We start from the raw sequence: 13,301 nt of genomic DNA, 5'->3' as shown, positions 1-13,301 counted from the left end.
CCAAAGATTCCTTCATCACCGCGGCATGCTAAGCTAATCTAACCTTGTCCTGACAGAAGCTTTAAATCTAACAAACGGATGTGAGAGTGGTATCAATCTTGTCACCTTACACTCTGCTATGACTCACTTGTATTTCCTTGGAGTTCCAACTATTCTCTTATGTCTCTCAGTTCAATGAACAATTTCAAGTTATATTCTTACAAAGACTGCAGACATGTTCAGCACAGGGAGAATATCAAATATATCCACTCTAAAAGCAAAGTTGCTCCACAGCAACTTCGTACACTTGACACAGACAGTATTTCTTTGTTGTTTAGTAGAGCCTCTGTTAATTAGAGCATTGTTTATGTTCTACAACTTTGCATTGAACTGCGCTGTCAACAGTCAACCTTTTGTTGAAGCAGCGCAATGAAATGTCTTGTAATTAAGTGCTTAAAGTGAGTACAAGGGGATTTTTAAACACGCCATTTCCCTCCACTTGTAGAGTCTGTGCACGCCTGTGTGTGCGTCTGTACACAGATGGGCAATTACAGCTGTCAACACGACTAACATACTGATTAAGTGGGACAGTAATATACGAATGGCTGTGTTCCAAATCAGCTTCTTCTTCTAACCTTGCTAACTCATCCTCACAAATCTGAGGGAAAGTTAAAGGTCAGTAAAAGTGATCGTTTTCTGTCTCATGACGACATCGGCGACAGAGACCATTTTTCAATTGAGAATGAGGCCACGTACAAGACAGTGTCCCTGCAATTCAATTTAAAGTTCAGTAAAATAGTAACACTCAATTGATAAATGCCTTAAGGTTCCATCAGGATAAACTATTAGTTAAAGGTCAGGGATTCAGTCACACAGTTCTTTACATAGGTCATTAAAATCAAGCTTTTGGGAAAGATTTTTTCTCTGCATCAGTGAAACACTGATAGATCAACAAATTACTGAATTAAAGACATAAAATTACTGACATTTGGATACTTTAGATTTAAAATATAAACACTTTAGCTAGGCATCTAACATGGATGCTACTGAAATTTATGCTGATTGTTTTTCTTTTCTTCTAGTAATAAGTCTCTCATTCATCATCACACACCACCTACATTTTTTTAAACACAAGGTTATAGTCAAGCTGCATATAGTTGTTTTCTATATCTTTGTCTCCCATTTTTTTTTATTGGATTTTTTCATATGTATACATTTGTTTATCTACCTAAATTAAGATTAAAATAATGGACAAAGAGCAATTCGAATAATGTGGTATGTTGTGTAAATGAGGGTGTAGTTTTCTACTTGCCCTCGGATATTGTTCCATTTTGCACATTATTTGTGCCAGTCTCATCAGACAGAGTGAGAGGTCAGAAGATGTATTTGTATTCATGTCATGATATGTTTGTAAAATTAGCTCTTCCATGAAAATAAAAATCACAAATACAATCTGTGAAATGCAAAACCAGCCAGGCATGAAATTCCTTTCTGAGACTCGTGAAGTGATGCAGCAATAAGTACTGCGGGGAATGAAATAAACCTGTGAACATCATCACTGATGGAATAGAAACTGAGAGATCTTAATCTAATGCCCGAGGCAATGCCCCGGACTGTGAACTGTGAAAGCCCAGAAGATTTAGCCAGACATGAGGATAATATTGTGTTATTTCCTGTATTCTGGGGTCAAGTAATCTGTGAGACAGTGGATTCTCTCATATCGTTAGATTGACCTTTGCTCAAATTCCACCTTAAGACCAAGACAGAGCCTCAGTGGTCTTGTTTTGGTCCCTGCTAGACATATTGCTGGATCTAAGTCAAAGCTCTACTTTGAGCACAAATGAATGACTTGTAAAATTTGATGTCAAGACAAATGAGGGTCATTCTGTCACCTGCATTAGAGACATTTGACTCCATTCGAAACCCCGGACACCAAGGACAAAGGGCCAGATTTCTCATCATGGGAACTATGCCAGTTTCAATTAGTCTGGCTGGCCTTAAAAGCTTTACCTTTATTCTGCCAATGTCACCGGGTTGAGGTAAAGCAGAGACAAGCTGTTTGACCCTTGCAGTTCAAAAACTGAGCTTCACTATGGATACAGCAAAGTGATGCACAGAAGCTTTTTAGTAGCTGCAATTTAAGTGCCATGACTCCTTGTCTTTGTCCAATTTGGACCTGTGCCTCAACAACATCTGTCTAATTTTATAGAAGGTGAGTAAATTAAAACTAAAAATTAAAGCAAGTGTATTCACACTATTAAATAGACTAAGAATCTGCAGACACTAATGTCTCTGTGAGGCTGTACTCAGACACAGAGGTGCTTTGAGCTAAATGAAAAATCAAGGGAATCAACAAAGTTAGAAGAACACCTCCACCAGACTTCATTGCAATCCATCAAATAGTTGTTGACGCATTTTCAAAATTTTGTGCCAGACATCTTGTAGATATTTCATTGGATAAGTGAAAAGTCTGACATACAGAAAAAAACCACAGCAGTCATTAGGCTTCATCCTCTTGGGAGCATGAATGTCTGGAGGGAAAGTGGTGGACTCACCAACGAACTGATGACGCTAATGTGGCTAAAAATAAAATGTAAAATCTACAAAGTTAAAAAAAAAAAAAAAAAAAAAAAAGCTTGTGTGTCTATAAACATATGAAATATCCACTCCCTCAGCGTTACAGGAAGTCAGGCAAAGTGTGTGGCACAAATTAAAGGCCTCATTAATCCACTTCTTACCTCTTACGCTGTCTCAAGTGGAAGCAGACTAATGGGCAGGCTTTGCAGGGACTTGGCTGGAGCACAGTGCAGGCTCAACAGGAAACTGAAGCCTCATGGGAATTTCACTATCACAGGGCTCTCGCTATGCTCCTCTCTTTCATTGCCAGACAATTTGGGTTGAGTTAATTCTGGGTCATCTCATTACGCTTCACACTAGAGGTGACAATGAAGTCAGGTGGCTTTATGTGGGTTGCTCTCGAGGAGCATGAACTGGATAGCTCATTAGTAATCTTCCTGGATCGGTTCGAGGTATGACCTAATTATCCCTGGCACAATGAACAATGTACAGAAATTCCAATTTCCTGTGGTAAGCACAATTTGACTAGATAACATTTAGTGCAATATGCAGATGATTCAGCAAAATTACATTTCTTAAATGCATGATTATCATTTTATTGCTACACGAGCAGAGTGGAGCTGAGTAGTGATGAGAACTAGAAGAAGTGGAGCTGTTTGCGGAGACTCGAGTAGAAAGACCACTGCCAACTACAGAGGGTTGTAATAGAATAAATCAAATATAATCAAAGAAAAACAAGGTTTGATGTTCAAGAGAGAGAGAGAGAGGTGTCCAGGAGAGAACAAAGCCCACTGAGCTGTACATTATATATGCTGCTGAGGTTGCATGGTGGCCCCGTCACTTACATTCTTGAAGCCGCGGTAAAGGATCTGTAGCTCCTTGCGGGAGAAACGTGTCTGGGCTTCAAGCTGCTCCAAGCCCTCAGGGCGATGGCGGACTGCAGATAGTTCAAGCTCATCTTCAACGCTGTCTGGAAAGGAGGAGGAAGAAGGTCAGATGTGAACAGATGCTAAGAGTCTTTGCTAATTAACATTTCTGGGGCTAGAATTTGAGACATCCCATTAGACCCCCAAATATCACCAAGAGAGCCAATAAACCTGGACATTTGCAACTTCTCTATCCAAAATGCCACATTTTGGCATGACATGGCCATAAAGTCTGGGTAACCTTCATGATAACAAAGAAAATCCATTCAAGTGAATCAATTTTGAAGCCCTTTCTCCTCATTATATCAGCTCCTTTTATTTCCAAATGCTACACAAAACCAAACAAAAACGTGAAAGGCCTCTTCTTCTACGCCAAATACGACAGCAGTGGTAATTAGTGTTATTGAGACCCCAGAACAAAGTCCTTGTGGTAGAGAGCCTCTTCATGAAGGAGTGCAGCTGAACCCTGTGAAACTTTTTAATGGGGCTGTAATGATGGCAGATGCTGTCTAGGCCCTGTCACAGACTGCACTGTCCTCGCAGCACAGCGTTTGACTTGCCTTGTTGGCGCAGGCCTTCTCATATACCTGAAGTGTGACACAGTGTCTGAATGCCTCATTAGCTCCAAGGGTCTTATTGTGGCCCACAGCCAAAAGACTACATATTATAAAAGACCACATTTAACCTGCTGCTGTGGAGCTGATGCTTTGCAGTCGGCGGTGATGTTGGGCGATATGCCCTCCTCTTTTTGGGTTTCATTGTCGAGTTAGTCCAGAAGTGACATACTTACAGCTGTGCAAATAGTAGATTTGTGTTTATGTGTTTATTTTGCCTTGTTTAACTTCAGATATACAATGTGGGTGTTCCACACATGAATGTGATGAAAATATTCTGCAACATGCATATATAGTTTTTTAAGTTGTTATTTTAATGGAGGAAATAAAAACATTTTGACAAGATATTGAAGAAAATGAACAAAAGAAATACTCTAATCTTTGGGTATTATCACATAATTTCACACATTCAAAAAGCATCTATTTACTTCTACAACTACAAGAGCAAAATGTTCGATGTGAAATGTAAAGCAAGTAAAAAGGATTTCTAAAAATGAATGTTGTGGCTGAACTTCAGCTCGTGCAATCATGTGTGACTAAATCCTATACTGAGTGTGTGCCCCCTTACCAAGAAAAGCCACAGAAAGGAAAAGCATCTTAGATAACAACCAAAGAAAAATCATCAGAGAGAGAGAGACAGAGAGAGTGAGAGAGCCTTGGAAGAGCCACTTGCTTTGATTACTGGAGGATGGCTTTTTGGCTGTGGAGCATGGAAAGAGCCTCATGAGTCGAGCTCTCACCCCGCGCTTGTGGACAATCTGAGGGTAACCTGGGAAATACAGCATTAGCTCTTACCCACGCAACTGACAGCCTGAGTGCATTCTGGGAAAATTGGACATGCAAGGGGTGAGGGTGTATTAAAGTTCATATAGACAGAAGTATATCTCTCATAGCTGGTTCTTCAGGACAACAACACAGTACTTTCGTACTGTAACATTAAAGCTTCACCAGGCAGCTCCAAATGCAGCAAGAGATGACTTCTTCAAATTGGCTGACTTCAAAATCCCACAAATTATATAAGTTAACTTAAGCACATACACAACTGGACAGGAATGAACTTGAGTTAAAAGAACTGTGAGCCGCTGATATTTGGCTAACAACTAGCGTTACTATAGAGTCTTACTAAAGCCACGCTAGCGGATCTGTGAAGCTGTACACAGGCACAGCAGTGCTTTTAGCTAAATGCTAACATTAGCCTACTAGAGTAATAAGCTCACAATGACAATAAAGATGTTTAGCAGATAATGTTTATGGTCACCATCTGAGTTGTTAGCATGCTGCCTAAATATGGAATCACTGCAAGTCATGAAAAGTAGAGCACTGGGTCACATGACTTATTAACGAGTGTCCTCGCACATTGTAGGTCATCAGTGTAAAAGACATATGATATGGTGCCTTTGACGTCATGTCAGGGTGTAATTCAATATCACATCTGGTGTCTGCTCTTTTCACACATAGCCAAACATGCTGGTTGACAAACGAGTGTTTTCCTCACTGTAACACTGTAACACAGGTGTAACAAAAGTGGTGTATCCAAGGTGTGAACTGATGACCACAATACACAAATAACTCTCTAATGTTACATGTAGCACAGCTCTTGAGTATGAAAGTTTATAAGTTATTAGTTCACAGGCTTGCTTAAAAGCACACAAGTCCATTTCCCCTCCCGCTCCCGGCTACTCTGAAAGATTTAGTGTGAGGTTTGATGGCAGCCGTGGGCGTTCAGATGAGCCCTTGAGTGCTGAAAACCATTTGTCAATCACACCAGCACTTAATTAATTTCAAGGCTGCAATGCGCAGGTAAAAATAATAGCAGAGCTAGAGCTCACGGCATGTTTGTAACTAGTAAACCTAACATCAAGATGGCCGATGGGAGTTATAAGAGGCCTCTATATACCAGGGCTAAAAAGGGACAAAGTGGTTACAATTACATCATGGAATAGAGACTGTGAAAAGGGCGTCATAAATCTGTAACCTAGTTTGGCAAAATCATGGAGGTCCGGCCAAAAATTGGGTGTGAGGAGAAGAATGGCTCTCTGTACAACTACTGTGCCAGAGAAGAAGGATGCCTGGAAAAGGTTGCTTGTGGTGTGAGAGTGGGTTAGTTCTACAAGGTGATCAGTAGGAAAATCCTGAGCCATGTGCAAAATCAATACAACTTAAAAACTTATCAACATCTACTTCTATTGATTCATATTGGCTATATGAATCAATATCAAATTAAAAATTTAAATTTAAATTCTTTACTTATATACAGCGGGATCCAAAAGTCTGTGACCACTTTTGGACCCTACTGTATTGTATTGTTTATTAAAGTGCACTGAGTGAGAAGTTTGAGTTCACAGAATCAGTCGGGCAAGTATCAAGGGTGCAAAAAGAAATAAATGGTGGGTACCATGGCAACAAATTATATCAAGTAAAATCAGTGATTATCTGTGTTATTCTTTGGTGTGTTTTATCATTTTGGTCAGAAGTGATGAATGTGAGAGACTGCTCAGTTTGAGGTAGAACGCAGCTTGACCACACTGAGCCTAAAGCATGATTTCAAAGTCTTGCCAAATATTTTTTTCAGCAACCTGGCAAAAGACCCCTGGCAGAGAAGTTTCAAAGTCAAAATCTGCTGTGGTCTCAGCCTTTTTCACCCTCACAGTGTTTAGAGTTAAATAATGTGTAGACAAAGAGCAGATGGTTAAAAGCTCTTGGCACAGAACTGGCAAAGTGTACACAATGACCAACATCATGGTGCACAACAAATTTGTGAGCTATAAAAGACACTGTTGACAGTCTCGCTGTCAGCTTTAGGCCAGTTCTCATCACCCTCTATAATGACACGATAACTTTGAGATTTAGAGGATGAAGGGACTCAGTGAAGCTCTCATCTGTTCCTGTTACCTGCCTGACACACACCTCCCTTCCTGAGTGGAGAAGAGACGTCTGAGTGCCCTCGCTGAGGTTGAACTAGACAGATGTTGCTTTTGTTTCCAAGATATATTAGCCCTGACAGCAAGCTGGCTGTATTTGGAGGCATTACTGTACTACACTGAGACATCCTTTCTAGCTCAAGGACAGGCTTCAGTGGATTCCTCAGCACTTGAACAGTGAGTTTGGGATGCAGTGCAAACCCTGTGACTGAAAGAGTGAAATCAGATGATCTGTACTATCACTAATAGAACTGAAAGCTGAACCAACATGCAGGCATTAAAAAAAAAGAAAAGAAAAAAAAAAAGATCTCTAAAGTGGAATAAAACAGCATGAGTGACACAGTGCTTAATCAGGCAGGAAAAGAGCATGCAGTCATGGTTGTCTGATTAATGTTTGCCCTTTTAGTTTATTGACAAAATGGATCTGACGCTTGAGTATGTGTATGATAATGTAGAGAGCAGCTTGTGCTGTGCCCCTGCACCCTTACCCACAAAGATCAAAGTTCACCGTTTTGCTGGCGCTGCATCATTTGTTTCCAATTTATTAAAAAACATGAATGGGCGTTGTTGTCCTGAAGAATCAAGTATACAGTATGCAGCAAGAGGATTCTGTACCGTGTACACATTTTACATGTTACCGATTCAGTCAATACGTGCACACACATACATATTTTCATGCCATACTTTTGCCTTCCTCGAAAAAAAGAAAAAAAGAAAAGAAAAAGCTTCTTGAATGACTGCTTCTATAATGGCAGATTGTAGCTGACGAAACAGCTCATCAGAAATGTAATTCTTTGCCACCTCTGAGTAACAAAGCTGCCTTTGCCTTTTTTGCCCTGCAGCAAATACAAGAGAATGAAACTGAAGGCCCTCTGAGGGTTGTAAACAAAGAAAAATGCCTCAGCAAAAATATAAAATATATAAAATCTGATATTACCATGGGACCTGCTGTGACTAGCTTTGAAGACTATAACAATAAAATGGTCTACTACACACTAGACCATATACTACATAGTATCTTATTTATCAATGAGCTGACAGATTCACAAATATACTCAAACCCTGAAAAATGAATATGAGAATATTTCTCTCCAATATGGACTGATCAATCACAGTTCAACTGTGTCACACCCTCACCATCTGTGATTCAAGAGTCATTTATCTCAAAGGTAAAGTCAAGCTAGAGGGCAAAACCTCACTGGCCCTGAATCAATTGGATCCATGAACTGAAAAAGAGTGGCTAATAAATATTTGATAAATCTATATCATGTACAAACTAAAATGTCTTCAGTTAACCACGGAGGGCTGCATAAAATCTATAAATCTCGGGTCAATTCTTGTGCTGAAACACACAGTTTGATGAACGGTGCTGCTGAGCTTGCTGCTTCTTTGTTGTGTTGTGAGGGTGTATGTACAGAAAGTGCTACACAGAGGCAAATGATGGCCTGGGGGACCACATGGGATGGATGAATTTAATAGAGTAAGTGCAAAAGCGCTTGTTTTAAGAAATCAAATGAGAATTATTAAATAGATCTATGATCGGGAAAGTCTAGGTTTAAGCTATGTGAAATTGGCTGATATATTCTACTTCTTCACTATCTGTCTTTTACTCAGTTGTTACAAGCATTTATTCCCTAATATTAGAAAATAGCTACTGAAATAGTACCTACATGTGTGTGTATGATACTAGCACAATGAGTCTTTTCTGAAGAGCTACTGTTTGTGTGCATTTCTGTGTGTGTGTGTGTGTGTGTGTATAAGACAAGGTCTTAACTCACACAGTTTAGCTCCTCTCTGTCCCTTTAGCACCATGGCGCCAAGGAGGCGGGCTCACAAAAGTAGGCCATGAATCCAGTGGAGTGCAACTTGTCTTACAGTTTACATGATAGTGTTACGGGCAGCAGCACCCAGCGTGTGAGCCTATAGAGCTTCAATAATGGTTTTGAAGATCTCTGACCACACCTTTGGACACTGGCTCTGTGTTACAGTTAATGGCCGAATTAGTCTAATTGCAAGAGTCTCAGTGACTTCTCTAGGTTTCTCTTAATGCTTAGAATAGAAAGACCTTTTTCCACACTGGTAACGTGAAAACCCCTTTAAATAATGAAAAAGCTAAAGCATAGTCTTTTGATTTTGAAAACACTACCAACACATTATTCTCCATTTTCCCGTGCCACAAGCGACACCAATACCCTCCGGGTAATTTACATGGGTAATTTGTTTCCCTATTAAAAGTACCAGGTTGAATAAACGATAATAATTTCTGGCAAAAATTTTCCACAGCACTGTTTGATTGCTCTTATGGTTGCATACCTAACCATTATGGAAACACTGTTATTACCAATTAGTGTGGCATAGCTGCAGGTGTCAAATAAAAAAAGCTTCTCTTTGAGGCAGTAAATCACTGATGACCTGACATTAACGTGTCTCGTTTGACTTGGATTTGTAGCTGATAAGTAAAAACATTCCTAACTGTCAAATAAAACTGACATGAATCAGACTGACACAACTACAGTGTGGCTTTCCATCGATAAGCTCCCACGGCTGATGACACATTGTCCTGACAAACGTAACACCTGAAGCACACTCACAACTGATCTTATCACAACCTTGAGCTCACTCCTAATATAGGCTGTTCCAAGTCCTGGCAATACAACACAGAGCAATCAAACACTAATCTGAGGGTATCCAGTTCGTCACAAGGCTGCATGGTGTCCACAGTGCTGCCCATGTAAGGGCAAAATATGTAAACATCAGGTATAGATGACAAAAGCAGCATTAGTTAGAAATGATTGGTGAGTTACTTTCAGGCTTTAAGCTGATATTACTATTCATCATCTCAGGGAAATTCAAAATGGAATTTAAGTTCTTGGGTTCCAGTATGATTTACCATTGCTTTAGGCACATTATAATCAGTAGTCATTTTCTGAGACATTTCAAGTCCCATATATGAGCGATTTATCTTTCTGCATCTTCATGGGTCTCTTTGGTCGTGGTTCAAAGTCGCTCCTTGTTGAGGAATATTAATCACTGCAGAGAACTGGAACTCTGGCATTGATGACTTTACTGAGTTAGTGATTCAGTAGGAAACTTGGTCAGTGACCTGCATCGAGACTCCAAGGCAACGCGTGACACCAACAAACAATCAAGAACATATTCCCTCAAGTTATGCACAAAACTCATGGTCTGACAATGTGTAGTGAGATGACATTGCAAGACAATGAAAAGCTAATGTTCGTATGGGGCATGTTTTGTGGAGCTGACACTTACAACTGCAGCTGCTCGAGCTAGAGCAGAAAAGATGGATAGAATGATAGAAAATCTCTTACTCCCTACCCACTATACCCACAGGCATTTGCTGCACAAATATATATATTAAAGCTTGTTTCAACAAAGATTTAAACATGTAATGCTTACACTTCTGCCTCTTTCTGACTTTTGATTTAACAGCAAATGCTATAGAGGGAATATTTTGACATGTTTACTGTCCTCACACTAGGTATCAAAGGCAGTTTTTTCCAGATGTTAATCTCTTAACACCTTAATCTGTCTCCTGCAGATCTCGAGACAGATGGTATCAAAGTCAGAATCAGGGAATTGCTGTCACAAGCAAAGATTTGCACCAAAATGCAACACTTTGCATTTCATTGCCAGATCGGAGTTAAACTGATGAAGATTGATAAACTGAAAAATAAACAAAAACTTCAAATGTTTTAAGCTCAACCTATTAATTCATCTTTTATAGCGCCTTTACCTGCAACACAACTACTGTATTTGTTCTCGCTCATGCAGAAGTAGTACTTCACCAAAATAAGAACTGAACATGCTGAGTCATTCATAATTAATATCTGTAAATTAACAAAAACAAAACAAAACAAAACAAACAAAAAAGAGCTTTTTTTAATTGCCTGTTAATTACGTCAAAGATAATAATATTGCCAGATGCCGATGGGTCAATACCTCTTTTGGTTATGAATATAAACTCTCCCATATCTCTAAAGGTCAACTCAGTATTAGTAACAGTGTACACATAGAACATTTATAAAAGGTCATATTGTCATATGGTCAGTTACACAAGTGCAGAGCCAAAGCCTTTTGGCTAAATTAAATCTAAGCCAATCAGGAAAAGATCAAAAGAGCCAGGGGCAAGGAGGCCACTCTTAAACCCAATATTTATTGTGTCAGAAACAGCAGGTTCACTTTAACACCTCATTCCAGCGTCCCAAGTCCCAAGGCTGAATGTTGTTTTTGAGCAAAACAAGGACAAATGTGACAGACACGTGGCAGCTAGCAATTAACTGAAATTACACCCAGCAAGAAAGGGGATGAGGACACAGATGAGCAGTGTCTGGAAGCCTGCCCAGTAGTGGAGTTTATCCATGCTGGGGTGCCCCCCCCCCCCCCGAAAAAAAGACCAGAAGGATATCAAACTGACCTACTGACCTGGAGTTACACCAACGTTACTGGCACAAGTCCCCCAGCAGAATCCCAAATTGGGGAAAGTGTTGTGTTGCTATTTTGATTCATTGCTTCAGTCAACAACACATGTGCTTGCAGAAAGTCCAGATTAGATGGAAATACTGCAGTGGACTGAAAAGGCGTTTAATACACAGCGAGGTTAAAAAGTGTGAGACCACTTTCCTATGGACTTGAATGCGAAAGTGGTCTCAGACTTTTGGAACCCACTGAATAGATAGGTGAAATCAGTTGCAGTTTAATATTTTCCAAGACTTAGGGAGATTGCTATATCCGTGTTTCACTGGAATGGGGAATTTTATATATACAGAGTCTGCAACTCTGTCTAAAATACACGGTTGTCTACACCATCCTCCAAAAACAGAAAACCCTATAGAAATATACCAACTGATATCAAATGGGTGAACTGTGAAAAAGTGAAGGGAAGTGCAACAGCAAATATAATCCCTGCATATCCAGATTCGCCTGTAGACAGGAGATAAAACATCTAGCTCCTTTGCAAAGGCTGACTTTGCCTTTCCTGAGGTGTAATAAATTCCCGTTTGTAGCACCAAATATTTCCTAATGCTCCGAAACAAATTATAGCCGACATCCAGAATACCAGAGCTGCCAACAGTGGACATTTGCTGATTACTATTCTCCTTCTGCAAGTGTTAGATCTGCAGATCCAAGTCAATAAAAGAAATGTAATTCAAATACAGTCCCCACTGTGTAATGAGAAAGGCTCATTTCATATCAGATAAATCACACGGACGATGAGGGAGGTGGATACAGATGTGCCATTTGTTCCCATTTGGTTGGCCCAAATACAAATAAACCCGAAGACTGGAGCCGGAGAGAGCGATATGTCATTCCTATTATTTAATAAAAGGGCCTCCAGTTCCTTATGGCAGGCAGAAAAATTGACTGAGGAACAGGAAGATAGGACGGCAGGGTCACTGCACGGCCTGTCTTGAAACCAAAGCCAACTGGTCACATTACTGAGACCACAAACACCGACTGTCTGTGCAACGGCCCTAAATAAAAACACAAATTTGCATTTTGGTGAGATACAGATTTACTTATCCTGGGACATGACACTAAGATTTCTGCTTTACTGCCAATGATGAAAGGCAGATCCAAATAAATCTGAGTCCAACAAGACTGGGACTAAAACTGTGTAAACAGCCGAATGGATTGAAGCCTTGATGATTCCCTTTAGGTTAGCCAAGGCTCCAGACTGCAACCATTTAGTTGTATTTTGCGACCATTTTTGGAGACAGTGCTACTAAATTTTATAACTAGGAGCAGCAGTGCAATTTGCAAACACGCCCTTGGATTTTTGGCTGAGCTGACACGAGACTCTTGTCGTCATCAGCACCGTGGGATGGGGACAATTCTGCGTAGCATGTCATCTATCTGTGTGCTCTCACTCACGCTTGGTCCTTTGGTGACAATAAACTGAACCATTAATTAATTTTTGAGGAGAAAAGACCCTCTTCTGCCAGTATGAGGACAATTCAAATGAGGAATCAGCAGGTAATCTCGCGTTGAAAAAGTGTGCGGTGTGCAGAAAAAGTTCAGTGAAAAGATGAAGGATGGCACTTATCTGTCCTTCATGATTGAGGGTGATTGACAGTGACACCGATGCGTAACTCTAAGAAATGTTAGTATCTTCAAGTTCAAGAAGCTAATTTTTCACCCTCAACATGGACAGATAAAATGCTGTCCCTTGCTGTTCTGAGCTGAGTGTAAGTGACTGCACTGACTGAAGCGCTGGGGAATGGATGCCAAGGTTCTTTATGAAGGAGAGCATGCTCTCACACTGG

At 40.1% G+C, this 13,301-nt stretch overlaps 1 protein-coding gene across 6 annotated transcripts in view; it reads right to left on the bottom strand.

The window, feature by feature from the left end:
* kcnip4a (potassium voltage-gated channel interacting protein 4a) overlaps nucleotides 1-13,301 on the bottom strand; it is a 119,882-nt gene that overhangs the window by 7,563 nt on the left and 99,018 nt on the right. For 5 of the 6 annotated variants that reach the window (XM_087177917.1, XM_023421067.2, XM_023421069.2 and 2 more), the window contains one exon: nucleotides 3,402-3,526. In XM_087177917.1, the coding sequence (XP_087034043.1) occupies nucleotides 3,402-3,526 (125 nt within the window). Of the gene's footprint in view, nucleotides 1-3,401; nucleotides 3,527-4,765; nucleotides 4,864-13,301 lie in introns of those variants that run through there. The other variant, XM_087177918.1, reaches the window with a different exon arrangement.

The sequence above is a fragment of the Seriola lalandi genome, unplaced genomic scaffold (assembly GCF_002814215.2).
Source record: "Seriola lalandi dorsalis isolate HSWRI2012SDOR001 ecotype SW California unplaced genomic scaffold, Sedor1 jcf7180002054663, whole genome shotgun sequence".
NCBI classification, from domain to species: domain Eukaryota; kingdom Metazoa; phylum Chordata; class Actinopteri; order Carangiformes; family Carangidae; genus Seriola; species Seriola lalandi.
This window is presented reverse-complemented; position numbering and strand designations above follow the sequence as displayed.